This window comes from Rhipicephalus sanguineus, chromosome 3 (assembly GCF_013339695.2).
Source record: "Rhipicephalus sanguineus isolate Rsan-2018 chromosome 3, BIME_Rsan_1.4, whole genome shotgun sequence".
In the NCBI taxonomy this organism is placed as follows: Eukaryota; Metazoa; Arthropoda; class Arachnida; order Ixodida; family Ixodidae; genus Rhipicephalus; species Rhipicephalus sanguineus.
The window spans coordinates 205,883,200-205,910,925 of NC_051178.1; the positions used below are offsets into that span (position 1 = coordinate 205,883,200).

General features: G+C 47.0%; 1 protein-coding gene across 1 annotated transcript in view; it reads right to left on the reverse strand.

Annotated features, from left to right (window-relative positions):
* LOC119388152 (tensin-1) overlaps positions 1 to 27,726 on the reverse strand; it is a 267,512-nt gene that overhangs the window by 12,143 nt on the left and 227,643 nt on the right. Inside the window, exons 16-33 of the mRNA XM_037655803.2 lie at positions 25,022 to 25,224; positions 23,596 to 23,661; positions 23,047 to 23,157; positions 22,882 to 22,917; positions 20,623 to 20,856; positions 19,789 to 19,815; positions 19,580 to 19,751; positions 17,672 to 17,989; positions 15,588 to 15,774; positions 14,549 to 14,676; positions 13,336 to 13,688; positions 10,558 to 10,628; positions 9,607 to 9,757; positions 9,444 to 9,486; positions 4,658 to 4,803; positions 3,111 to 3,197; positions 870 to 995; positions 101 to 193 (exon numbers count right to left, since the gene is read on the reverse strand). Coding sequence (XP_037511731.1) covers positions 101 to 193; positions 870 to 995; positions 3,111 to 3,197; positions 4,658 to 4,803; positions 9,444 to 9,486; positions 9,607 to 9,757; positions 10,558 to 10,628; positions 13,336 to 13,688; positions 14,549 to 14,676; positions 15,588 to 15,774; positions 17,672 to 17,989; positions 19,580 to 19,751; positions 19,789 to 19,815; positions 20,623 to 20,856; positions 22,882 to 22,917; positions 23,047 to 23,157; positions 23,596 to 23,661; positions 25,022 to 25,224 — 2,552 coding nt within the window. The remainder of the gene's footprint in view (positions 1 to 100; positions 194 to 869; positions 996 to 3,110; positions 3,198 to 4,657; positions 4,804 to 9,443; positions 9,487 to 9,606; positions 9,758 to 10,557; positions 10,629 to 13,335; positions 13,689 to 14,548; positions 14,677 to 15,587; positions 15,775 to 17,671; positions 17,990 to 19,579; positions 19,752 to 19,788; positions 19,816 to 20,622; positions 20,857 to 22,881; positions 22,918 to 23,046; positions 23,158 to 23,595; positions 23,662 to 25,021; positions 25,225 to 27,726) is intronic.

Below are 27,726 nucleotides of genomic sequence, written 5' to 3' on the forward strand. Positions count from 1 at the left end.
GTGCTATACATGTGCCAAACAATAAGCAATGATTTAAAGACACCTGGACGTACAAACGTGTTATGAAAAGACAATAATAGAAAAAGTGTGGTATATTCACCAAAGACAGGTTCATTGGCACAGCCCTTCAGTCGAACTCCCTTGGCAGTAGGCTCGATCAAGAAATGCCGTACCAGCTCATTTGATGGGTCACCTTTATATGGAACAAACAAACTAATATAAACATGAGAACGGAAAACAAGCCTCATTCATATTCTACTGAGGTCTATAGTCGATAGACAACTAAAGACTAAGTAAAGCATAGTCGGATACAACTTAAGAAGTCAGGAGAGACGACCAAGCGCGACGACCGAAGCGCTGCAGCCGATCGCTTCTGCGACTAAAGAAATAGTCCCACTCATGCACGCGCCGATGTTCTCCGAAAGTGGAGCCACTGGCCGTCCCACTCATGACGTCAGTCCCGAGTGCGCGCCCATTGGTGCAGGCTTGTGTTCATCTGCCTTTGAGGAGGAAATACCGCTGGCTTCTAAAGTTGTATCCGCCTATAGACTTGAGTGCTGCTTTGAAACTGGGTATGAATACTTTTTATGAAGCACTTTTCCATATTTCTGAGTGACATCATACCTTTAACGTTACACTAAATTCATTAGAGCAGTATGCTGCTTGGAAATGATGCAATATAAACAAAACCTTCACAAAAGCCTCTACCGTATACTTGCTTGCCCCAAATTCAGTGAATATAGGGCAACTGCATATATCTAACTAAAAAGAACATGCACATGAGGTGCGAGTAAGTACGCACCCCAAGGCTATCAAGAAATGAAAACGCCACGTTAAGAAATTTTCAAGATATAACCAAATGCAGTTACCTGATCGAGTCTGGACGTTTGGAGGAGGGCTGGCCACCTTAAGGGCCAGACCAAATGCACCAGGAAACGAGTTGCTGTCCCGCACAATGAACGTGCCCGGTGGTTTTGTCTTCAACACGTGGATGGCTGTAAGAATGTGTTTTGTTATTTTTACTCAGCATTTTTTTTTTAGTTAGGTGCATTATCCCAAGGTAATTTATCTGAACACTTTAGTTAATTCCTTAAGAAAGATGTCTGTCTGTTTCTTTATTCATTCATTCATTTATTGATTCGTTCGTTCATTCATTCATTCATTCATTCATACATGTCAAAATGCTGCAAGCTAATGCTTTGGCAAAAGCAAGAGGGACTGCACTACGAAATATAAAGCAAATAACAGAAGAACATAAAACTTACTTAAATGCAGCAAATATCACATGACCAATTTTGAAACTATCAAGCAAAAAAGACAACTTGCCGCCGGCAGGGACTGAACCTGCAACCTTCCAATAACGCATCCGATGCTCTACCAATTCGGTGGTCGTCCCACCATCCACTTACGGTAATGGGGCAAATTTTCACACTTAAACCTGGGAGTGTTAGTTGGCATCGCTCATAGCCATGACAGTGAGCGTGGAACACGCTTTTTTGCCTGCACGCGACACACAGATCGTGACCTATCGACGAGCTGGCAGCTGACCAATAATCCCTCGCATACTACCTGAAATCATGAAGTTGTCTTTTCGTCCACTTTAATTTCTTCATATTCTTATCATAATTACTACAAATAATGTCCCCTATACATTCCTTTTTGGCTTGATTGTCTGTTGGTTCTCGTTAAGGTTTTGTCCAACAAAGAAAAACGAGCCCTTAAAAATTCCCCTTCTTTCGTTCATATCAAGCAACAGATAGTTTTAAAATGCAAAAGGAACATTGTTCAACTTCTGCAACAAAATGTGTTGATGTTACAGAGATGCGTTGAAAGTTCCAATCCTCAATGGCCCTTGGAAAGAAGCCAAGCTGAAAAGTGCATGTTTGTCTTCACAAATAAATGAGCAAGCACATGTGCACAGCCATGGTGAGTCACACGAGTGGCAAGGGGATTTATATGATAGATCTGTCGAATAAAATTTTTGCTGACAATTTGTAAAATAAGAATGTCAGAGTAGGAATTTTTCTTTAGTTTCTAACTCTTGTAATGCTATTTGCTTTCATACCTGACAATAATGAATTACTAGAGGAGGAGGAGGAAGAAGAACATGAACGTTGTGGTTGGCTGCAAGCAGATCCAGCCTGGTTAGATATGCCCGCAATTGCCCCACCCAGGAAGCTCCTTTCAGAATTACCTTGCCTATGCTGTGTAAGGTTCTCAGCACATTAATATAATATGTATGGTTCGTCTATAGTTACCACAATATGTACTATCATATAAGAATTTGTATTCCACTGGTGGATAAACGCCATCGAATGAATATGGCTGTTCAATGCCTTTGCAATTATAACTTAACGATACTACTCCACCATTTTGTGTTGTCCCTGTGATACCTAATCTTGAATTTTTATAATGCCAGAATTTTGAGGAGTCATTGCTAATAATTTTGGTAAGAAGTTTCCATCTAAAGGTCGTTTCTAGCAATCGATACTTTAGTTAGTCACTGATTTTTTCATCTCTGTAGGTAGCAATCTTCTTATTCCCTGAAACTTTTTTCTGAAGTTTTCTGTTTTAAACTCAGTGCAGTTGGTATTTCAGCTCACCTATAGGTAACCGAGTGCTATTTTTAACATCCAGCTAGGAGAAGAATATTTAGTATACACTAATTGATTGTATTTCTATTTTGAAAATTTTACTGCAAATTCTCAATGTGATTACTGTCAACGTTCAAGTGGAAGTCTAGGCATTTCCATATTGAGTTTTGCATTGGCAAAATATCTGCTGTACCTCGCAGCACTTCAATCGATCAGTGTAGAATAAATGAGAACCGTTCACACCTACAGCCAATGAACGTGGCAAATATTACAACAGATCAATTTCAAGAACCAGCTGAAGTTTTAGCATTTTGGTATTGCATATTGCAGTTCTAGAAACTCTAGAACTTCCTCCTTTTATCTCACTTTCCTCTTCCTAATTAACTTTCTTGCCTTCCTCCATTCACCCTTTTTCTGCTTAAACACTGCCTCAATTGAACAGCTCCTTGTTATGCCAACGAGAGTGATACATTAGATATGTATATGTTTATCTCCTTCTTTTAAGTAAGTACATACCTTCTTCCCTGCTGATGTTGGGCTTGTACCAATACTTGGAGGTGTCCTTCACAAAAACAGGGTGGTGATGGATGACTTCAGGAGAGTCTGCATTTTGCAAAGGAGAAATGACTTCAGCCAAGGCTCCAACTTATAATACTCAATAATACTTGCTGCTGCATTAGTCATGACTATTATGTACACTTTTAAGTACAACTGTACATATTTGTGTATTTAGAACACAGTAACACTAAACCCTGTCCTGTGTGAATGGACTGTGTGAAATCACCATAGCTAATAACCTAGCTTAATCCTTCTCAGTCCTTTCTTGTACAGTAGAACCTCTCTAATAGATTTTCTTACAGCACCGCGAAAAAAAATGCAGTAGTCAGGAAACGTACAATGTGAACAACTGGGTAAAATCAAGAAAAAGTGCTGCTAAACCATGAAACATACACATTGCACACAGCTCTAACCTGAGAAGAATTTATGCATCAGTTTATGGTTTAAAGAAGTGCTTGATGGAAGTCTGGCATTTCTTTTGCACCTAGGCCAGAACCACATTCTATTCAAGTGCTTAGATGGGCTTGTGGCAGTCCACATTGCCAAAATCATTGAGGTACCACCTCAGCACATCCAGCGCAGCAACAGTTCGCAATGTGTCATACAGGCACAATGTGTGAAAAGGGGATTCTGACACATAGGTGTACGTAGATTATTTGCTGTGACCAGATGCCAGAAACATTATATGTAGAAAAATATATAAGAGAGGAATGTATAAGTGAGGAATGTATAAGTGGTGTTCTACTGTATAAGGATAGAAAACAGTGCTACTTGCAGTGGTGTAGGCCGCATATTGACATGCAGATATTGCAACTGCCTTGTGTAGAGCCTAATCATGCTAAAAGCAAACTTTCACTCTCTTTGTCATTGTGGATCAATGCATGAGTATGTTCTCTGGTGCATGAACCTGATGCTACAGCGCACTCAGACTGAGTTACGATTTTCTATTGTCATACAGGGTGTCTTTCATGGAATTGCACGTGTGCAATTGTTTTGGATTTTGCTGCATTAAAAAAATGACTGGGCAGCAACAGCTAATGAATTGGACACCAAAGTCGCTTAATGGGAAGCCTGAAAAAGCTGCTGGAAACATTTACTGGCTAGGTGCAATGGTTAATGCTATGAGGCACGTACAGATGCTGTGTCATCGAACTGCCTCAAGGAGCAGCCTGCATTACAATATTAAAATTCTTGCTCCTGACAGGCCCACATCAATTCATGGTAATCATAGCCACACACACTTCAAGTCTCAGTAGACCCACACTAAAAACCTCCACACACATACTACAGATGTGCCATTGAGTGAGGATGAACAACAGATGTCCGAGAGCGTAAATGCACCTCGAACGTCTGTGAAATTGACGGGGCCATCAAGTCATCGTCTATGAATACACTGTGTCTAGGATCAGCCCCATCTACTTGACCAGAAAGCCATCCAGGCAAAGGTGCAGGGGGGAAAAGAAAGAGCCAAAGTGATTTGGTTGGAAAAGCCCCGGTATACGAACCTGCCAGGGAGAGCATGCTTGACCTCCTTGACTGGCCAAAGTAGACTGTCGGTGAGCTCTGGCCATTGGGACTTGTTGGAAGCCCCGATGATGGGGGCAGGCTCTGCTGCAAGGCACTCACGGTGGCTGGTGAGGGGCTCCTCCGGCTGGAAAGGAAGCCACAATCAATACACCCATCATGTTAGTAAAGCTCATTCAGTCATGGTATTAACAGCGTACTAACAGTTAAGCAGACACAGCAAGATTGCAGAACTTTATGAGAACCATACGTATAAAGAACAGAAGGTAGAGACAGGCACAAGACTTTCGGTTTCTGAATCTTCGTGTTAGTTGTGTCAATGTGGCAGAACAGTCACACCGTCATGACCAGGTGCTCGGTGTACCCTTTACTTCCTATGATGAACGATAGCAGAGGGCAAAAAGAGAGGTAACCTGTCAGAGGAGACACACGCATTGCTGCCCTCCTCTGCCACGCACTCTCACCTTTGCCGCTTTCCACTACGGCTCACTCACCTCTAATCAAAGCCGCTTAACCTCCCCTCCCCCCCCACCTTCCCGCGGCATATTCACCTAAACCCCCCACCTCAACCTGCAGTATTCCTCTTTCTCAATACAAGCGTGCGGGAATATGATGCACACCTTGGCGTGTTTTCCCTCGATCTCAATGCATACAGCGCGCTGGGCGCGATGGAATTTTATCACCCTGGACTTATACAGAACGTCACGGCGACGGCGGCACGGACGGCGAATATTCCCTTGAAGTATCAAACACTGCCGTAGCCCCCTCTTAAAGGGGCCCTATGCCAGCATGGTCAGAAAACGCTGCCGATTGGTAGTCGAGGTTCCTGACAACACGCGAGCCAAAGATAGTGCGACACGTGGCCTGGAATTTACAATTAATTATCAATGTCAGCTAGAAATCGTTCCCTCTTCTCTCGACAAATGATTCCAATGCCATAAATCCAAATGACCCCGCAATAAACCCAAAATTCACGGCCATTGGCTGATTTGAGCATCGTGAGCTGCATAGTTAGCGTGGCCGCCGCGGGATGCCGCCACGTGTCCGCGCGCGTGCTCGCGATCACACTGAAAGTAAGCCGCGCGTTCGAAGAAAAAAAAGACAAAGAAAGTGCTCAAGCTCATGACGCCCGCTGACGAAGGGATGCATCTTCTTGCACCTTTGCCCTGCGTAGCTTTTAGCTTCGACGCGCATTTAAATTATTCGATATTTCAAGGTATTCAAAACGAACGAATAGACATACTACTTGACCGCATGTAACTGCCTAAAAAGGTGGTTTCACTGCAGCGGGCGGCTCATATGCCGTAAAACCACCTATCCATGAGAAATCCGCACTGCCGCGAAGCCACACTTCAAGGTTAAATGTACATAATAACTGCACCTCGATTAATTACATTCTGAAGTTTTAAAGCATGTTATACGGGCTTATATTCGCTAAGTATAGCAATTCTAAAACGTAACGTATTTTACACTTAAAACTTGCATCCTATTACTGTTCAAATCTTGTCACTATTCGAATTGACTTCCACTTCACATCAAACCAAAAAAATGGCATTCGCACACGCCTAGTTCCAATGCAAAAATTATTGTACAAGTTAGCTGGGTCATGTTTACAATGTGAGATATATGCTATTCGAACTATTCAATTCGAAATTATCCGACCAAATCATTATTCTCTTTGAATTCTCTTCGAACTTCAACTTTAATTCGCCCATCCCTACTATTTCCAGAATCTGGTCAGCATTTCAGGAACAAATTACATCACGCGTAGATCTTTGTAATATTTGCACCTCGTCGAGTTGAATTTACCTCAATTGACAGCTTGTTACAATTAATTTTTATTGCGATAGCAATTGTATGGACAGTCTCGGCTGGATTTTGCCGTCGCCGTCGCCGCCGTCATGCACCGTATATGTATAAGTATGTATATATCTATAAAGTCCCCACAGAAAAATAACTCGGAAAAATGCTTCCGAAGCGCGGAATCGAACCAGGGACCTCTTGCTCCGCAGCGAGCGGCGCTATTCACTACGCCACGAAACGCAGATCCTCCACGTAGCTAACGGCGAGCGTTATATACACACCATTTAGCGCTGGACGGACTCAGAGACAGCAGGCGATAATAAGCGTTTCTTCAATACCAGCGAGGTGGCGCTAGGAGCCCGACGGGCGCATTTAAAAGTCGTCGGCGAGCTCGCTCGCTTCTTCTTATATTTGCGCATGGGAGAAGCTTGCCCTTCCGCTGTGTGCTCGCGCGGTTTTCTCGTGGCGAGGGGTAGAGGAATGTTTCACGCTTTCACCGTGATGTCCGCGCTCATGTTACGGCGCGTACGAATGTCACTCGAGCTCAGGGACGCCGCTAAACGAACCAACAGAAGATGAGCGCGAACTATCAAGTGTCACAGCTCGACACTTGAAGCACGCTAGTTTCCTTCGCTGCTTCGGCCGCCTTCGCTGCTTCGGCCGCCTGTTGCAAGACGGCCGCCTTGCAACAAAAGCGCTGTTCAAACTGAGAGTATCCATTGGCGAGCCTCACTTCGTATAGCATTAGTTCCTTGCTATCGCATTCATTGCTTCGCCCTTGCGGCGAAACTGACTTTTTTTTATGTTATACGTAATACATGTGTTTTTCAGTCTGGTCATGGAAATTGGAACATCTGAGTTACTTTTCAATGCAAGTAACTCTAATACAACAGTTTTGCAATGTATATTATTTCCCTCTTTTTTGTTGCCACACTGCCATTGCTGTGCACTCTGTAAGGCATTGATCTGCCTTGATGTCAAGCCTCTAGACAATGATCCTTTTTTTTTTTATGTTGGCCATGTAAACTTCAAATTCGTTCAGATATAGGAATCTTTGTTAGCTTAAAAAAGCAGACTAGAACAATAATTGAAAAATAAAGAAATGAAGCATTGGCCAAAGCTTATTAGAACTATTAGAACTCGTTGTTTGCCTAGTGTGTTATGCGTACTTGAAAGTAAAAGGATGCGAGAAATAAATAATAAAAAAAGAAACACATCCACAAGGAAGGGTATAATGAGAAAAATTCAATTCACAATGATTATTCTTGGGCAGAAGCACTGAATAATTAGGAAAAAAGTAGCACCAAGAGCACATGCTCAAGAAACAAGAATTAGGTAATTACACGCGCACAGCCAGAAATTGCTTCACACTGGTAAATACCTGCGCAAGAGGTGAGCGCTGGAGAAGCATCGCCGCCGCAGTGCTGGCCTCAAAGCAAAAAACTCTCCTCGAAAAGAGGCGCTGAGGTTACGCAGGCGACTACGCAATTCAGCCGGGCAAAAACAAAAGTGGGGAACGGATTCCAGCAGCATGCAAAAAAGCCAGGAGAATGGAACCAGGTGCATGCAATGAATTTTTTTTTTTTTTTAAGGTTTAGTGAAGCAAAGCACAGCGTACATCACCAAGAAAGCATGCGCGTTGTGTTAGCTGCTAACAGTAGTTGGTTATGTGCAGATGATTTCCAGAAATAAGTTGGTCCACTCAAGCCACAAGCGCATTAGAAGTAACGCTACCAGAGGGGCGCTGGCTATTCGTGTGCCATCGGGAGCATGCATTCTCTATTTTACTATGGGTGAGAGTGCGCATAAATTTTGCAGTTATCATCGTCGTCATTATTATTATTATTATTATTATTATTATTATTATTATTATTATTATTATTATTATTATTATTATTATTATTATTAGAAGCGTATTGCATTCACAAAACGGCTATGGGTATATGTTGTTACACGCTATACGAAATGTTCCAACTATGGAAGCACACTAAGCGCCTGAATAACGAAACGGCTAAGCTTAGTTGACCGCGTGGCACACACAATGGCGGTATGCTGTAGAAACAATCCATATTTGTTAGGAGCCACAAAACCCATTAGCTACGCGAATGACAAACCCCAATCCATGATGTATATACCACGTCTATAGTAGCCGAGCCTCCTTTTGCACTTTAGGCAAAACAGCACGAACTGCAGCAGGCCCCGGATCGAGCCTCCCACTTCGGGGAGAGCGACACGCGAGGACGAAAATATTGCGCAATGATTCGCGCTGATAGGGAGCGATAATTCGCGATCCGAAAATACGGCCGACGTCGGCGTCGGCGAGTTCAAAGTCTGCGCCGGGTACCGGCGGCCGGATTCCTGGGGTGCGTGCGCAGAAAAGCGGCGTTTTACGCGCGCAATACAGATAGGGGGAAAGAACAAGAAAAAAAAAACTATTTCTGCCGGCGGCATAGCGAAAGTAGAGGGAAGCTTTCTCGGAACTGAACTGTTAGTCTCCTGCTTCGGCCGTAACACGCGTTGCGTGATGGTCATCTTTTCCAAGTCATCGCGCGTGCATTACCGCGCCGCTCTTCGGGAACGAAACATTTGCAGTCATGCAAATTTTGTTAGGAAAATAGGCGAGCTACTTTACTGTTCTTAGTTTAATTTTAACACATCTGAAGTGATTTTCAGTATAACAGTGCAGAACCTATGCAGGCCACAGTGTGGCTTAATTCCAAAACTATCTAAGCACGTCACACATACGTGAGGTGCGAGCACACAGCCCCGTGTACTTGATGTTTCGTATCTACGTAGAAAACTGCTGTAAGGCGTGCTTCAAGAACGTAAAATAGAAATGAGTAAGTATGGAAAGTATGACAAATGAGCAAGAATGGAGAGTACAAGTAGAAGAAGCAACAGTTTAGATATGGAAAACTACGCGATACCGACACGTACAAGACAAGATCACCGCGACTCACTCACCGCGAAAGAGTTGGGCTTTTAGGCGGTAGTCCTCCCGACGAGTCTGCGGAGAAATAGATGTCGGCGGCTCGTGAAGCTCTTGTACGCTGACACACGATTAAATGCTACAGCAACAGCAGCATATATCGGTAACTATAGCCACGTTGAGTGATTAGCGTCTCACCTTGGTTCATGTAGGGCGTCCGAGGAGGTACAGGAAATGCTGGCGTGGCCGGCCGGTCCGTCGCGCTGGAAGGACTGGCCGACGGACTGTCGTCCGTTCCCCTCGTGGGCCAAGGCGACGAGCCTTCCAGGGAGCTGTCGTCCTGCGTGTACTGCGCCAGAAACTTCCGTAAGTCTATTTGCCACCGACACCGGGGAAGTTGTTTTAGACAGATTTGCTGTATCATAGTTCAAGAGGTAATAACGCAATGCAAAGCGAAGATACAAGAGGTACAGAAAAGAGCCTAACAAGATGTACAGGAAAGGCACGGAGGCACAGGAGCGGAAGAGCGGTACAAGATGTGCACGAAAGACCTTCTGCACAGTATAAACCAACTAGCCCAACGACGTGTTTTATTAAGTTACTGTAGCATTACAATGACATGCCGGCCGCTTCGCAGCGCGATCGAGCGCCGTCAGTTTAATGGTCGCGCCACGAGACAAGGGTATATAGTAAACTTGCTGAAGGCCGCTGTACGTACATCTCTCGATGGAAGCCAATGCGACAAATGACGGGTGCGAAATGTGATTGGACAAAGCAGAAAATGCCAACCCCCACTTGGTCCAAGACCGTATTAAATAGACTCAACGTCCAATCCGTGTTCCTGGCCAGCACGCAATATAGACCGCACGTTATTTCTATCCATAATGAAAAGTAGTAATAAAGAGGATCGCACACACAGCCGACTCACTTATCAACATATCAGTATAGTGTAACGAGGCCTCTCGCATGCATTGTACAATATTTCTTACGTGTAACCTATTTACCTTAATAACAGGTGAAAACTGTTCCAAGACACGAAAGCAGCTTTTTAAGTGCGCAGCCAAGCTGTGAGAAAACTTTTTCTCGTCAGCCAGGATGAAAAAAAAAAGATAAAAGTTGTTCAGCTGTGCACCTTACTGATTAGCTTACCTTGTTCGGAGTTGACTGGGCTATTGGTGCCATCTCACGTAACTGTACCGGTTCTTCTACCTTGTATTGTGCTGCAAAAACGGAATGATAGTTGCATGTCGCGATGCCAGGAACTTCTATACAGCTCTGTGGTAAATTTAGTTGAGACTCGTGCAATGTGGAAGAGGTTGCCAAATACGTTACTGACGCGTGCATGTGATGTAGGGCTTTTTCTTCAGACGATTTTACGTGATTACAGCGGTTACATACACGCGTATAATGCAACAGCATTGTTAAGAGTGTTGCAGAGGTTAAAGCCATGCAGTTAATGTGGCATTTAGTACAAATTAAGAAAACAAGTTACGTATTCGAAAATAGTGTTAGCTTTTCTTGGTCGTACCAAAATATTACAACAGAACGTAACAAAGCGCGCTATATAGTATATGTAAAGCAAACGGGACGTAATGGTTAGTAACCTTGTATTGTCGCGGCGTATATTACTCGGCCCTCGTTTTCCTAAGCATCTGCACACAAGCCAAAGTGAACTGTTGCCTGCAAATGGCTCCGGTTAGTGAGTAAAAAACAAAATCTCATCCTAACAGTTCTTTCATACTCCTGACATATCAGCTATTCCTAATAATAATAATTGCTGGTGTTTTACGCGGCAAAACCACAATGCGATTATGAAGCACGCCGTAGCGGAGGGCTCCGGATAGCTTCGATCACCCGGGGTTCTTTAACGTGCACTGACATCGCAATTTACACGGGGCTCCAGCATTTCGCCTCCATCAAAATGCGACCGCCGCGGATGGCATCGAACCTACGACTTATTTTATTCATTTATTTTTGACAACTCTATATAAGACAAGGATATAGATCGATAAGGATATATGATCAAAGAACCGGTATAAATAAGTATAGCTACGGTATGCCCGATAGCCTAATGTTTTCACTGCAGATGATGGAGCGCGACACCATCATTATCAAGGGTTTGTTGCACAAGAAAGCTTAAGCAGGGGACAGGCATAAATGAATATAGTTGTTTCTTGCGCTCCATTGGAGATTGCTTGCTTCTACGGAACTATGCCACGTACACGGTTGTCTGCAAATCGGCTAGTTTGTGATGGTGTGTGCCCGCATTTCACCTGATCTTGCGGTGTTTTTTGTTACTCTTCAACTAAAACTCCAAGAAATCATGGTAGCATCGATTGAGAAACAGCGTGGCTGTCTGAGAGCGAATCATTGGGCAAATTGAGCATGTGCAGGCAGCAGTGTGTTTCAAATGCAACATCTGCATTCATGCGATATTGATCACCACGTGCTTCTCCATGCTGGTGCCTTGTTTCATGGTGCGCGTATAAGCATAGAATGCCGACCAGGGGTGCCTTGGTGCAATGCAGAGTCAGGAACCACTCTTACTCATGCTGCTTGCTCGCATGACGAAGAGAGAGCTGCCGAGTGAACTTTTTCTCGAGAGATAGTATTTTAAGTTGTGTCTAGCCAATCTGTCTCTTAAGGTTCACACAGTGTACGCAACTAGGCTTGCTTAAAATACGTCGCTTCGGTGCTTATGACACTGCAACGGATACAGGTGACAAAGAAAAATGGCAGGAAAATAATAAGGAGAGACAAAAAGAGAGAAAACGGAGCATCGTGCTGTGATGGCCACAAGCTTCTGAAAGCTTTTTTATTGCGATAGCAAATATATGGACAGTCTCGGCTGATTTTTGCCATCCCCGTCGCCGCCGTCATGCACCGTATATGTATATGTGTGTGCGTATATATACATATAAAGGCCACAAAGAAAAATAATTCAGAAAAACTTTTCGACGCGCGGAATCGAACGGGCGACCTCTCGCTTCGCAGCGCGCGGCGGTAGACGGTTAGGCCACGAACAGTGCCGTCTTTCAGCCTGCTAACGGCAAGCTATTTATATACACCATTTACTTCAGCATGCTTTCTTAGTCACCCCATAGATGGCGCAATGTGCGCGCGTGGCGCGCTTTAAAGATCGTCGCCCCGCTCCTGCGAACGCCGTTTCTCTTCGCCCTACAGGGCGTCGTCGCCTTCGTGCGCTTATCTCGAGGAAAGAAGGGGCGGCCGGTGGGGTGCACGGAGCGAGGGGTTGTATGTCTTGTACTTTCCCCGCGATGTCCGCGCTGAAGTCACAGAGCGTACGAAGGTCACTTCGCTCGCTGCAGCGGCCGCGTTTGCGAAAGGAGCGCGCTGTTCAAACAGAAATAAGTAACAACTGTGACAATTAGTTCGCGCTCGTTCTGTGTGTACCTGTTCGTTCGTTTCGTGCGTCCTGCTTTATGTTTGAGCAGTGCGCTTCAAGTGTCGAGCTGTGACGCATTAGTTCACGCTCGTCCTGTGTGCGTTCTTTTCGTGCGTCCTTTGGGCTCGAGCGACGCGCTGGCAATTTCGAGCTGCTTTCCGTTCTTCGCGTTACATTCCAATTTATTGCAATCGCATTCATTGCTTCGCCGTTGCGGCGAAACTGTGACTTTTTTCTTTTCGTTCATTTACGCAAAAGACAACCGCAAATGTGGAAGGTGCGAATTGAGGAATACTGCGCAAGAATGCAGTTAATTCAACGCAGCTAAAAGGCGTTCTACTTTTTTCTGTGTTCTGTCGCTCTGCTTGTGGCGATGCTCCCTAAGAAACCCGACCTAATGACAATTCTGCCAATCTAATGTAATGTCCTTCCTGCAGTACAAAGCCAGCCGACTTCCGAGGATCAATGTTCACTGGGCGGCACTCTCTTGAGCAAGGTCGACTCGATTGGAAGGAGCTAACCTCTCTCGACCGGAGACGACGTCTTGGGCGCCGTCGAGAACGGCGGGTCGTTCAACATGGCCAGAATGTCGTCTCGCCTCGGCGGCGGAGCAGAGCTGGCGGAAGGTGGACTACCGGCCAACACGCCGGGCCTCCGCGCGGGATCGCTAGGATCGCCGTACACGACCGACGACGAGATGAGCCGGTGTGAAGACGTACCTGGCGCATTGTTGGCCGCCATCTGGTCGCGCGCCTGCTGGTGCGACCGCTTGGCCTCCACGAACGGTCTCTCCCGGTCGAACGACGTGTCCGACTTCTGTCGTACGATGGGCTGCACGGTGGTTGGCAGTGGCTGCGGCTGCCACTGCGGGTACCTGCAAGTCACGTAAGGTGAGGAGCCGCCTAATTTAAGAAAGGTAATAAGTGCCCGAGATGTACTCATGCGGCAAGAAACGTCCACTAGAAAAAACTTCGTTCTCCAGCAGATAATGCCACAACAATACCTACAGGCGACCTGGAGGCCGTTGAGTACTCCATGGCATCGTCTGGCGTGGCTGAGAATATTCCTATACCGTAGCCTTCTCGGCGCAACCGACAAATACAAAATTCAACTAACATACTGACCAAATAGAAAGCTTGCCTGATAAGACAAATGCACCAGAGACAGCATGTCTCAATACATGCGGCTAACTTTTTTGTTGTTCCTAGAAAAGTTGCCATACAGCATATTGCGGGAGTGTACTTGTACAGAAGCATGGAGGTGCGCTTCAGGCACACATTGCAAAAGTAACTCATGAATGAGTTGTCCACTCGACGAGGGACATGACTGATTGATTTTGTTCAACGTCTTAGATCTAAACCACGGATACAGAAAAGGTTAAATGCATGGTTTCGTGCAGTTGAGGCCCTTCAGCTTTTGCAAAAATCTTAAAATGCGGTGACCGTGGCCGGAAAACAAACTACTTCGTTCTCGATGACAGACTTCCACAGTCACTATTGAGTTGTGAAAAGGACACCGCTTTAAACTCGAATACGTGTATACATACATATGCGGTTGAGTTTATATTAAGCAAGGCGGCTGCTCTTGGTCTGTTCGAACGATAGACACTCGCCCTCACCTCCAGAATGGTCAATTGTTGCAGGCGAAACGCCTCGAAATAAAGCAATGAATGAGAGACAATGATGTCGCATACGTGTGAAATATGGTCGTAAGTACTGTAGATATTCCTCTCACCTGCGCAGCGTCACATCCCGGCTGCTTGTCCGCGACGGTATGATGGGCGACGTTGGTGCACTGAGGCCACGATGGATTGGGGGCTTGCTGCTCGTGTGGATGTGCAGTGGAGTCGAGTAGTTGGTGCCCTGCGAGTGGTCGTGCACGGTCGCCATATTCCTGCCTCGACAGCACATTGGGAATGCGTTTCTGACACGCATCAGGCACCGTTATATGCGCGCGCTCAGACGCGTTCCAGATGCCCGCGGTGCCGCAAAGGCGGCGTCACAGCAGAAGTGGTGCCTCACAGCGCACAGAGCATCGCATTCCTGTTCTGCCAGTAACAAGGACGCACGTGGTATAACATGCGGCGCGTAGTCGTGTATATAGTGCAGGCCCGTAGCCAGAAATACTATATCAGGCTACGGGCCTGATATAGTGCCCCTACACGGCTTAGAAGCGACCGCATGTTGGAACCTTTTGGAAGTTTTCCCTATGCGGTTGTTCCTACGTCCCGGATCGCGCACGACTTTCTGCATATCAATGAGGGCGCAAATAATAGCTGTTAATTAGTGGTGTAGCCGGGAGGGGGTGGGGGCAGAGAAATACTAACCCACGCACGAAAATAAACAAAGAACGATCGGAACACCCCACAAGGAATTTCTGGCTACGTGCCTGCTGTTAATATCCAACACCTAAAGCCGGCTATGTCTACTAGGCTGTGTAAGAGCGTAAATTCGCGGTTATTCGTTATAAACATCGCTGAAATAAAAAATGATAGACCAATAGCTTTTTTTCTTATTCAATGTACTTCAGCAGCACTGGTTGACAGCGCTAAGTTTACACCAACCACAAGCGCTTTTGTATCCTACACAAATGACCCGATCACACCTGTTAAGTTACTCCAGCAACACTTAATTTTCTGTTGCTATGTCTGTCTGCACGTGAATCCGGCACAAAACTAGTACATACCAGAAAAGGAGCCACCAAGTTGCGCGTCTTTGACAATCTACATAAGCTAGGGAACTATAGGGATAAGAAGAAAATTACGAGGCCGAACCTTGAACGTTCCGACGTCGCCGTTCAGCGGTGACATGTCCACAGTGCCGTTGGGTGGCTCGGGACTACGCATCGCGGTGGCTGTGCGTAATTCGGCGATCAATTGCCTCTCCTTGCGATGCCTATCTTCCCACGAACCTTCCCGGCGGGCACGCAGTTTCTGCTGTTGCTTTTGCAGCCACGACTGACTGTAAGAGAATGGCGATAGATGCTACGCAGGCCTTAAACACACTTCGCAGATACAAACGCTGAATTCAACCTCCGCAACAGTGCTAGAGGATGAGAAAATTATAAATGCGAAAGAAAATGACGTTAACCGGGTAAAAGGAATAAGGAATAAATGGCAGGAAAGAGTACTAAAATACAGTCAAACCTCATTACAACTATGTTGCGTCTCACATGAGAAAGGCTGCGTTATATACTAAAATTCGTTATAAACGTACATTGTGAACACTATCCTTGGCAATACCATCTTACATTTACTTCGTTGTAACCGATAATACGTTATATACACATTCGTTGTATAGAGGTTTGACTGCAGAAGAATGAACTGTCTACGTGCACGATATGTCTTGATCGGTGTATTGCAATTGAAACGGCTATATATGACAAGTAGAATAAACTTTCCTTGCCAATTACGTTTGCTTAAAGGGGTCATGAAGCACCCCTTGGGCTGATTGAAAAAACACATCCTGCGGAAAGCTGACACGGCTATGAACTGCTCTGACAAATATTACAGTCGTGCGCGCCGCGTAATGGCCACAAGTGGAGCGCGAAGTTGCCGTTTCCCCAGGCACCCTCTTTTCAAACAGAGGCCGGTTCTCACTCTCGTCGATGGGCGGGGCGTCTGTCCGCTGTACGTCGCAAGAGACATAGCATGCTTATTGGCCGATAGCCGACGTAAATCGAGAGCGGCGTTCGGATCAGATGCGCTTCTTGCCGCGGGGTGCCGCCACTTGCCGGCGCCGCACTCCTCAGTACACGGTAGCCGCACTCGCGCAAGCGAATCACAGCGGGAGAGCGATCGCGTTTCATGACGCGCGCTGGCGTAACTTCTTTCCCCCATGCCATCCCTCCCTGTCTAGCTTCCAGTGCGCTCGTCGGCACGAGAAAAGGGAGAAAGCGCTGGGAGCGTGCGCCAAACCCCCGTAACTCCGCTGATTCTTTACGGATTCGAGAAATTTTGCGGCAATCGATTCGGGAGGCAGTACACTCCGATACTGAGGCCATTAGATCATTACTTGGAAAAGTGGTTCATGACCCCTTTAAGTACACATGTGTATTGCATTGAAATTCGCCTCTATAATGTGTTGTGTATATTGCTCTCTCGCATTTCTGCTTCAGTGTTTATGCTATTCTCATCAATGTAGAGCTTTTGATTAGGTGTATGTTACAAATGTACAAATCGTGTTACGTCCATAAGATTTCTCTACCGTTCAACATTACGTATTTTATACGTTTTCGTGATGTACTTGTGTACAGGTGCTGCCGCTGCTATCGTGGCGGCGCATGGTCATGTAAGGAAATTATGCATGGTCGAGTCAGGCACTTGACAGTTCCCTAAGCACTCTTGAGTAAACTGAATGGATGAAAAAAAAAAGACAATCTTAAGGCTGTGCACAACTCATTGCACTGTGCACAACTCATTGCATTTTCCATGTACACGACGCATATTAAACTGCACATTAAGGTCATGCGAATTAGGCCTCGCGAAGAGAGCCAGCAAAGTTAAAATTGAAACGATGTCCAGTCGAACTCGAGCGCATTGCGTTTCTTTGTAGAAGATAGCTTAAAGAGCACCGCGGGACAAAGATCGCAATCAGAACGGACGACAAATGTTAAGAAAGTCAACTGTCACGAACGAGAACAAGCAGAGATAATGTCGTAAAGTGAGGCTATACAAAGCAAAAAAAGCGGAAACTAGAAACAACGAGACAGAAACCAGTTATGTTTGCGCACTCATAAACCTCTTGGCGAGTACAGAGAAGCGCCTTAATGAGAACCCCAAGCTGAACGTATACCGCCACTACCATCGGCTCGACATCGCTGGTTTTGTTTCTTTGCAGAACCTCGAAGTGCGCTCACCTTCCAACCACGGGCTCCGGGCTGAGCGAGGCGTCTCGTAGCGTCCCGTAGCTGCGATCTTCGAACGAGTCCCTGGCCGACTCGGAGTGTGCCCGTCGGCGCCTAAGCGCGGGACTGCCGTACTCGACGCCGTACGAGAAGGGCGACGTGGTCCGGTGGCCGCTGTCCGGCGACCGGCCATCGGACGACTCCTGGTGATGCAGCGGCCAGCGCTGGTAGCCAGCCAGGTGGTCTCCGCCGCCGTTGCGCTGCGCCACCGCCGTCGGAGGTTCCGATGACGTGGTGCGCGACGTGTACGAATAGTAGATGGTGCCGTGACTGCAACGAGACGCACCTCTGGTCGATACCAAGCTCGACGTCAAACATACTTCGCCTGACCCGTGAAATTAAAATATGGATATAAACAGAGTTGTACACACTTTGAATATCCGTTTCCTTCCCATGCCAGATAAATAATTTGCATCGCATCAGTCCCGCTGCGTCAACTTCACTGCAGGTTTTACGAAAGGGCAGGTTTTACGAAAGCATATGCTCTTTTATTATTGGAATGTCAGACAATCTCATCTGCGACTCCTGCAATTGTGTAGAGACAATAAAATATGTACTGTGTTTTTGTAATAGTATAATGTCAAACGCGATGTTCTTCAGACTGGGTTAACCAAATTAGACCGTTTTCAGAGCAAAAAAATCGGTGGACTTGCACATTTCAGGATCGCAAAGCGACGCAGCTGTTGCGGCTACTTTTGAAATAAACTGGCATCAGTGATTGCTTAGAGGCACTATGGACCGCGCACGTGTTCAGCCCTGAAACACTTTAACCGCTTTCCCCGAGCGTAGGGTCGCAAACCGGATGCGCGTGGGGTTGATTTCTCTCCCTTTCCTTCCCCTCCTATAGTCCTCCTTAAAAAGAAGCCTTCTTTGCGTTGATACAGACTCCAACGCGCGAGTTGGATATACGAGTAATAGCTAAGAAGACAAAAAAAATGCAGCTCCACTACCGTGAAACCTGAGGAAGTGCGTAGCACGGGCAACCTAGTGACTCCCTTGGTAATCACGCGTTTGCCACCGCTTCGGTAATCGCGCGCTTGCCGAGGCGGTGGCGTCCTCTCTTGTGCGGCGCGGGTATCACTCGGATGTATCAGAAGCGATTTCTGCGATTTTAGGTAAATTATTGCGAATAATATGTGGTTATTTCTCTTTAAATTGTTTTAGACATTGTTAGCTTATTTTGCACTGGTTTTGAACATTGTTAGCTTTGTTTTAGACTGGTAATAACCACTTCGTGACCACGCGGCATGAGACAATGGATGGATGACAAGCCGGGACCCTAAAGCGCTACGCACTTTTAATTTAAAACTAAAGTAACGATGTGGCAATGGTCGAGAGTGGCATAATGAGCGAAAGTATGCATGAAAATCAAGCGGATACCAGTTGCCGAGAAATAGAATCTATTTGTACTAACACAAGCGCAACCTCTCCTTCGAATGATGCACATATAGGCTTCTCAAATCTGACACGCTCGCTTGGTCGTCTTTGTTGCCTTCCTGAAGTCATGTTGTCTGTGCTGCTGCTTCAATATGTACATTGTAAGATCTTTACACTTGCCTACACGCTTAAGTAACATAAAAAATAACAAGCACTTAAAAAGCTTGTGTGTTATAAATGATGAAACGTGTAACCCAGTCTGAAAATATATTTCTGGCATAATATAAGAGTATACCTTACGGGACAGGGAGAAGAGATGTCATTTCTTCTGACCATCAAACAATGCATTTTTAAGCGAAAGAAAAGAAAATTACTTAGATGAAGTACGTGTGCCACTGACAAACGGGGCCATCCCCCTTTTCGGTGAGTGCCATCAGGAAGAGGATATCACCATCAGATTAATGCTCGTGCCGAGGTACGCACCCTGGATTTGAATGCGAGCTGGGACTGCCGTGGGGCAGCGTGCCGTACGAGTGCGACGGGTTCGCGCGGCTTCCGAGCGCCGGGTTTGCCGGATGGTTGGGCATGGAGCGGATCTCTCGCAGCATCCCGTCCAGCAAGTCGTCCAACTCGGCGTGCTCTGACCGCAGGGAAGCTCCGCGCTGGTTGTTGTTGCTGGTGCGGGTGGCCACCGTCAGCCGAGTGGTGCACTTCCACTTCTGTGACAAGCACGTCGACAAAAAAGAGACGAGAGCGGGAACAGGCGTTTAGAGAACGTCTGTTTTATCGCTAGGAATCTCCAGGACGTCTATGAAAGGCGCGCACTATCGCTTAAGTTTCGAAGCTACTGTGAAACTGGCGGGATGTTGATCCTGAACTCCGGGAAGAACTTCCTGTATAACACTGCCGACATTCCGAATCTCAAATAAGGAAAATTGTTTTTCGGTTTTATGAACGTTTGAGCAGCGAAAGTGCCGCGAGGTATGGTTCCGCCATGACGGCAGTTTTTGCTTTGAGTCGGCCAGAAACAAAACAAAGTATTTTTCTAGGACAGAAAGTGCGAAGGTAATGGCTTCGACAGGTAGCTGAAGTTCTCATAAGTAGCATGTACAGTAACCGTTAATTTCTAGGTCAATCGCCAGTAAAACTTGATGGTCACGTAGGCATGCAAATTTCTGGGATGAATGACTGAGCTCCGCCTTAAATACGCAGAAATGGATATTCGCTCGAAACTGTTATACATAAAATGCTACTGGAGCTCTGCACGGCAAAGACAAAAGTAATTAAGAGCATGATGATTCCCGTAACGGTGCTTTCGGAACGTGCGAATCGATCGACCAGCTGTTATGTCACCTTATCCCGCTAATGTAATCGCAGCCACACAACGGTGTCACCATATGTGAATTCGATATAAACCTAACGTCATCCCAGATGTGTCAGTTACTATATATAGGCTCCTAAAGCGAAAGAGGGCCAATGACACTTCGTAGGTGAGTGACATGCAGTCCAGGTAGAGAGTCCCTCACCGACGGTGCCTCCATTGGGCACCTTGTGGAGCAGCCCCTGTGGGCTAGGGTTTCCGTGCAGGCCCGAGGAGGAGGAGATGCCCGAGTCCATGCTCACAGTATGCGGCCCGTCTAGCACGTCAGTGTCGGCAGCGGCGTTGGGGGAGGAGGGGGAAAAGGGCCCGCCGTCCAGGGGCTGCCTCTTGGACACCACTGCGTAGAGGTTTCCGTCAAGGGGACCCTCTGCGTGGGGAACTGGAAGCCGGGAGGAGAGGAGCCGAGCACGCGGGCAGTTAGCCGTGTTAGCAGAGGGACAGTCAGCGGACAGGCAGAAAAGGAAGCACACACACCACTGCCTACCACGGGGAACAATAAGAAATATTACGCAACATCCTAATAAAAAGTGTAACAGGCGATTGAACTGGCATCGAAGTTTACGGTACCGTTAATGAAAGAGGAAACAACTCAACTGTGGACTCATACTCGAGAAAAATAACTATACCGATTGCTTGTACGCCGGCACCAGGGGCGTAGCCAAGGGGGGGGTTGGGGGGGTTCAAACCCCCCCCCCCCCCGAAATTTTTCAGTTTTGCTTGCGTATATATACACGCACAGATACAAACGCACGCACGAACATACATAAAGTATGGTTGAACCCCCACCCCCCTCCCGAAAAAAATTTCTGGCTACGCCCCTGGCCGGCACCTTCATGTCACGAACATGTTTCATTTAACGTGCAATGAAGTCATCTGTTTCTACATGTACATGTTTCTTATGTATAGGAGGTCGGACGAGGTAATTACTTTTGTAGCGGCTGCGCACATATTCGCGAGAAATAGTAGAACCTCGTTGATACGCTTCAATTTCGTACGATTTCCCGGTGCCAACGTTCGCGACCGGCAACACAAAAACTGACCCAGTACACTTAGCTCCTTTTTCACCTATTAATACGTTCCTGTAAAACACGATTATCCGGCACCAACGTTCGGCTTGTCGCCACACTACGATCGTATAATACGCATTTCGGCCGCTAGTTGAAAGTTCAAAAGCTCACAAGCGTAAGGAAAGCCGAGCGCAAGCATCCTGTTTTTTTTTTTTCTTTTTTTACGGCGAGAAAGAGGATGCGGTTATTGGAAGGGTCAGGCGAGCCGGTGATTATAGCACGCATGTGGTTACATCGCGTCAAACCGAACATGACGTCAACGTATTGCATCCTGTACCGCGCAAGCGCGTGATCAGGCGCTGGTAAGCGTAGGCGTGGTTTGACCCAGTATTGCCGTCGAGTCGACGCGCGGGTTTCGCTTTTCTTCGAAGGTATCCACGCAGCTCTCGTGAACCGCTTGCACAGCCAGGAATGACTGTCAACGTGCATATGATGTGCTGCCCGTTCAACGTGCTGCCCGCTCGTTGGCTGTTGGCTTGGCCCACACGACGCGATGGTGCACAGTCACGTGATCTGCTAGCGCGAGGCCAATGCCCTCGGTGTGCACGTCTCTCCGCGCGGTAAGTCTTCGAGGCAAGATGGACTATAATTAACGCGGCTGAGCACAACGCGGCTTCCGCGTCAGCGCGCCGTGTGTTGATGATCATGCGCACGCTTTGGTCAAGACGAGAAAATAGCGGTTTAGACGCACGCCCTCTATTACACGTTTTTAACGTGATCTGCCTGCAGATGCGGCGTACTTTAAATACTGAGGCAAGGGACATCACGCGCGGTTTCCGCTCCCGGCGCTGCCAGCGTCGTGACGGATTGTGCTCTCGCTCATCGAGTGGACCACGAGCCGTGGCCTCCGCGATTAGCTCCGGCAACGCGCCGCTCGCGTTGCCATAGCTAATCACGGAGGCCACGCTATAGCTTAGTACAATAGTAAAATCCTTCGATACCTCTATCAGTGCTTCGCTCATCAAGCGAAGCTGCGCGATTTCTTCGTGTGTGAAGCTGGATTGTACGTTTTCCCGGATGGTACGCTTCTTTCCACGTTTTTTTTTTCTCCCACAAAAACGTGTGAACTAGGTTCTACTGTATATATTGCGAATAACTTGTAAACATGTAATTTCTTCCAGTTAACTTAATGTACTTGGCGCGTGAATTGTGAGCTAGCTTCATCTATCTACATTTAGCACAAGCTATTAGCATCCACCAAGGAAGAGTTGAGCCTCAGAACATGCTCTCAAATCATGGAAATCATGAGATGCACCATGCAAGCAGGCACCGCCACAACAAGCAGAAGTAGGCGTATAAATATTGCATGCTGAATAAAACTGCAACATGTCACCTACCAGATACGTTGGTCGGCTCGATTAGATCGTCCAGATCTAAAATGAGAAATAAAGAAGTTTGTCAACAAGGTATCAAAAAAAAAAGCTTTCGGGGCAGTGCTTCCTGACATGCTATCATAATCAAGTATAGTATATTACTCGGAAGGTGTATGGATAGATGCTTACCACTTTGGCTGTCTTCATGAATCAGGTCGAAATTTTCGTACGAATCATGTCTGACCAGAGGATCTTTTGTCTGGTCGGCTGTACTGACGACGTCGGACACGGAACCATTTCCTGCAGGAAACACCATTGTCAAGTCCTTACATCAACAAGGGCGCTCGAACGAAAGTAACACAAAGCGGCGGCTAAATCCCGAGTGGTCCCTGCCAGATGCTATCAAGGCTTTATTATGTATATGTGATTACGTATTCCCGTGAACCAATTTGAACTGACCGCGTTTTAATGTACTTTACGCCATCTCTGCTGTCAGTTGTGTTATAACATGTACGTGGCATGATCATGTTCAAGCATGGGTTATGTGATCTTCATTGTTTTTTAAGCCGCCTTTTTCTTGCTTTTTTGTTATGAATTCATTCCATATGAAACGCAGTAGCCGTAAACAATTAAAGGTGCCGTCAGGTAAAAAAAAAAAAAAATTCACGAGACAAACATTCGCGAGGTGGCAAGATTTACAAGCAAAAAACTCAGTAATTATATGCATTTCCCGTTTACCTCTGAAATCATCAGGTCGATCGGAGAACAGGAGCTCCACTTGACCGTCGTCGGGAAAACGGGGATCTGTTGCAAAAGATGTGCATAAGTGCGTTAGAAAAGAATCTGCATGTCTTCAGTGGTTGTGTCATGGAGAGGAATTTACTTATGAAACAAAACTGGCTATTAAATCGTCATGTCATGCACGTACGACTTAAGAGCAGTATTCGTAGGTACGATTATCACACTCCAACGTTACGCGAACGCGCTCTTTCATTCCTTGAACTATTCATAGGCCCCCCCGATAATCCACGTGCCGATGTGCCCTGCAGCGCTGATTTTCATATCAGAGTTTTCTTTGTAGGGTGAATAAAATGCATGCGGAGGGAGCTAGACTTTATAAGTGTATTGAATCATCGCCGCAAATCTCACTGTTTTACCCCATATATATCGAAGTAACTGCAACACTGAGTTCACTCCCAGATTTAAGACTAATGTAACCGCTGGAGCATAGGCGTACACATGGGATGGGGGGAGGGGGCGGGGGCTATCACCTAAGAGGGAGGTGCCAAGTCTGCCCCGTACCTTCGCTCAGTCGGAGCTGTACCATCATTGTTCAAAGTGTTATGGCCATGCAGAGTTTTGACGATAATGGTGGCCGAGGAACCTTCATGTTACAATCCGAGAACTGTTAAAGGGGTCATGAAGCACCCTTTGGGCTGATTGAAAAAACACATCCTGCGGAAAGCTGACACGGCTATGAACTGCTCTGCCAAATATTACAGTCGTGCGCGCCGCGTAATGGCCACAAGCGGAGCGCGAAGTTGCCGTTTCCCCAGGCACCCTCTTTTCAAACAGAGGCCGGTTCTCACTCTCGTCGGTGGGCGGGGCGTCTGTCCGCTGTACGTCGCAAGAGACATAGCATGCTTATTGGCCGATAGCCGACGTAAATCGAGAGCGGCGTTCGGATCAGATGCGCTTCTTGCCGCGGGGTGCCGCCACTTGCCGGCGCCGCACTCCTCAGTACACGGTAGCCGCACTCGCGCAAGCGAATTTACCCCTGGAAATCCGGGGAACGAAAGCAGGCCTCTGTAGGAAGCATGCCGTCGCTTTATTTTTATTTCTGCATCAATTGCGAAGCCAGGTTTCTTTCGGACTCGACCAAAGAATATGGGGGGGGGGGGGGACTTCGGCCCCCTAAATGAAGAACCCGGCGCGCGGCTGGAGTACACCGCAAGCCAAAGTGAATACAGAGAGCACAATGCGAGAACGTCCTGACAGCATCGGCCTCACGAAAGTAGCGGCGCAAGTTAAGACAACGTTTCTTCGAAAAGCGTTTCTCCAGTACGCTCCGCGAGAGCGCGCGATTGCGAAACAATGAAAAACGCGAGTGTTCCAGGTATATACCCGGTGATGTAATCGAGTTGGTGAGATGGGATCGGCGTACCGGAGACGGCGTCGTCGAGGTCCGCCTTTCCGAAGAAAACTTTGCCGCCGTCCAGTGTGCACGTGTGGAACTGCACCCGAAAGATGGGCGTCCGACCAGCGGGCCGCTGCTTCTTGTGGTAGCACTTGATGAGCACGTCACCACGAAGGGCCTGGCTCGCTTCCAGTGGCACCACCAGTCGCCGGGAACCGTCCGTGGCCACGCTGCACGCATCAGAGACATTGTGGTCAGATGCCATACTTACAAGCACACTGAGTGTTAGCGGGAATTGGGCTAGAGGAATGGAGAATGGGTTAATACGCAGAAGTTGAGATATTGGAATGGGTCCAGGGAGCAACAAGTAAGATTACTACCAAGAGGCATACCGAACAGTGACAGATAAACGCAAGCGCAAGAAATAGAAGTGCAAGAAACCAGTGCACACAACCTTTATTAAGAAAGCACATTTTCCAATTTTGGGCAGCCGTAAATGATTTGTTACGAAACACATTTACCTTGGCACTTCTGACATTTGAAATCGACAAAGAAGCAGTAAAACCAGTGACATAAGAAATCACTGGATCATAACCACTACTTAGACTTCGTCAGACGGGAATACCCAATTATAATTGTTGGGGGTTAACTTCACAAAACCACGATATGATTATGAGGGACGCCGTAGTGGAGGGCTCTGGAAATTTCTGGAGTTCTTTAACATGAACACAGGCATCAAGCATTTTCGCCTCTGTCGAAAATGCGGCCGCCGCGGCCGGCATTCGATCCCGCGACCTTCTGGTCAGCAATCGAGCACCATAACCACTAGACCACCGTGGCGGGTGTGACGAGAATATGATAATGGGCGCCTCTACAAGTGTTGCGCTGATAAGAATAACGAAAATAACTTACCGATTTTGAGCATATATAGTTTTGTGACTAGTCCATGCATTACTTGATTACCATTGTTTATGAGAACGCACGCGGTCGGTCCCGGGTTCGATTTCCGGCCAGAATAGGTCCACAGTATTGTAGCGGCGCAATGAAGACACGTTCGCGTGTCGCTATTCGGGAGCACGTTAAGGAACCCCAGATGGTCAAAATTAATCCGACGCCCTTCCTTACGGCGTCCGGTCAAAGCCGCTGTGCTTCTTTGGGACTTTAAACACAGTCAATCGACTTCTGAGCATGATGTTGAATGCGCACATCATGCAATAATGGTAAACGATGGGCAGCCGCCAGTGGGATTATGCAACGACAACAAAAAAAAATTTCCCTTTGTCACAAACGATCGCGTTATAAAGCGCGCGCGAGGCCGCTTTCAAACTGCTACGAGACAGAACGGCGCGAATCGCGCGCCCAAGAAGCGCGAAAGACGAAAAAACAAGCATCAAAAGACGCCGGCGCGCCGCATCCTCCTCACCCACTCGACCAGACGCCGTAAACACGATCGAACGCCTGGCAAAGCCTGGATCTTTCTAGAAGGAGAGGGTGACGCGTCCGCGAGCGATGCCGTCACGATTCGAACATACGAGAAAGCTCTCGCCCTTTCCCCAGGCTTAGCTGTACTGCACGCAGAAGAAACATCCCGACGCTTCTAGAAACCGGGGAAGAAGGAATAAAAGCGTGCAAACGACGAGGGCCAGTCAGTCAGTGAAGTGAGAGCGAAGTCGAGACCGGAGTGCGCGAGTCAGTCGGCCCGGTGATGGTGAAGTTATGCGACGTGTGGCTCCGTTAGCCAAAGGAGTCGTGTTTATGATGGTGTGCGGTCGGCCGATCGTCAATTTGGAAGAATTGGATGACGACGCCGTGTGAGCCGTGACAAGTCACGACGACGGTTGAGCTACGACGATCAACGCTGGAGCTGGCGTGAGTGTTTCCTTGAAGAGAAGCATTCGGTTACCGTCCAAGTATTGTGGACTGGATACGCCACTATCTATTCAGGACTTTAACGGTCATCGAATAGTTTAATGCATGTGATTGCATTGGTTGCGTGTGATCTGTTTGTTTAGCTCCCGTTGTGTAAACACCATCTGAGTTATATTGTGAAGTTGTAACTGGTACCAGCCGAGTGTGCACGTGTTTGTGTTATTTGTATTGCCTTAACCGAGAATATATTTCGTTTTCGTTTGTGTTATCGACTCTCGGCTCTGTCTCGGTCTTTGGACCACAACCGGCGTTCGCTGGCGCGCCAAAGGACCAACTCTAAATTGTCCGCGCTTTCGTGGTGCGTTTTCGGAGGGCCTTGACGCCAGCCCTTAGAATCCGCCCGGCGATGACAATTATTCTGGCGTCCGCGACAGGACCTTTTTGGTGCAAAAGTGTGTCCAAAGTAGGGAGAAAGAGCCTTGAGACGTTGATAGTGCTTGCGAACGATTTTTGAGTGTTGCACCGCGTTCTCGCTAACCTGTGTGCAGAGAGTGTACTGGTATTCGAAGTTAGGCAGAGGTATTGTGCACGCGGCTAGGTTTTGTTTGACGGGCATCATGGATCTCGAGAAGTTAGTTGCCCTTGGTGAGAAGATGGGTCTTTCTGGGGCCGAACTACGAAAGTGGGTGAGCCAAAAGGAAAAGGAGGCGGTTGAGAGGGCTAACAAAGAGAGAGAAGCAGAACTTGAAAAGAGAGGTTGGCGGCTGAGAGGGCGAAGGAAGAAAGAGAACAACAATTGAAACTGGAGCTGGAGAGAGAGAGGCTAGCAGCTGAGAGGGAGAGAGAAGAAAGAGAGGCGCAGA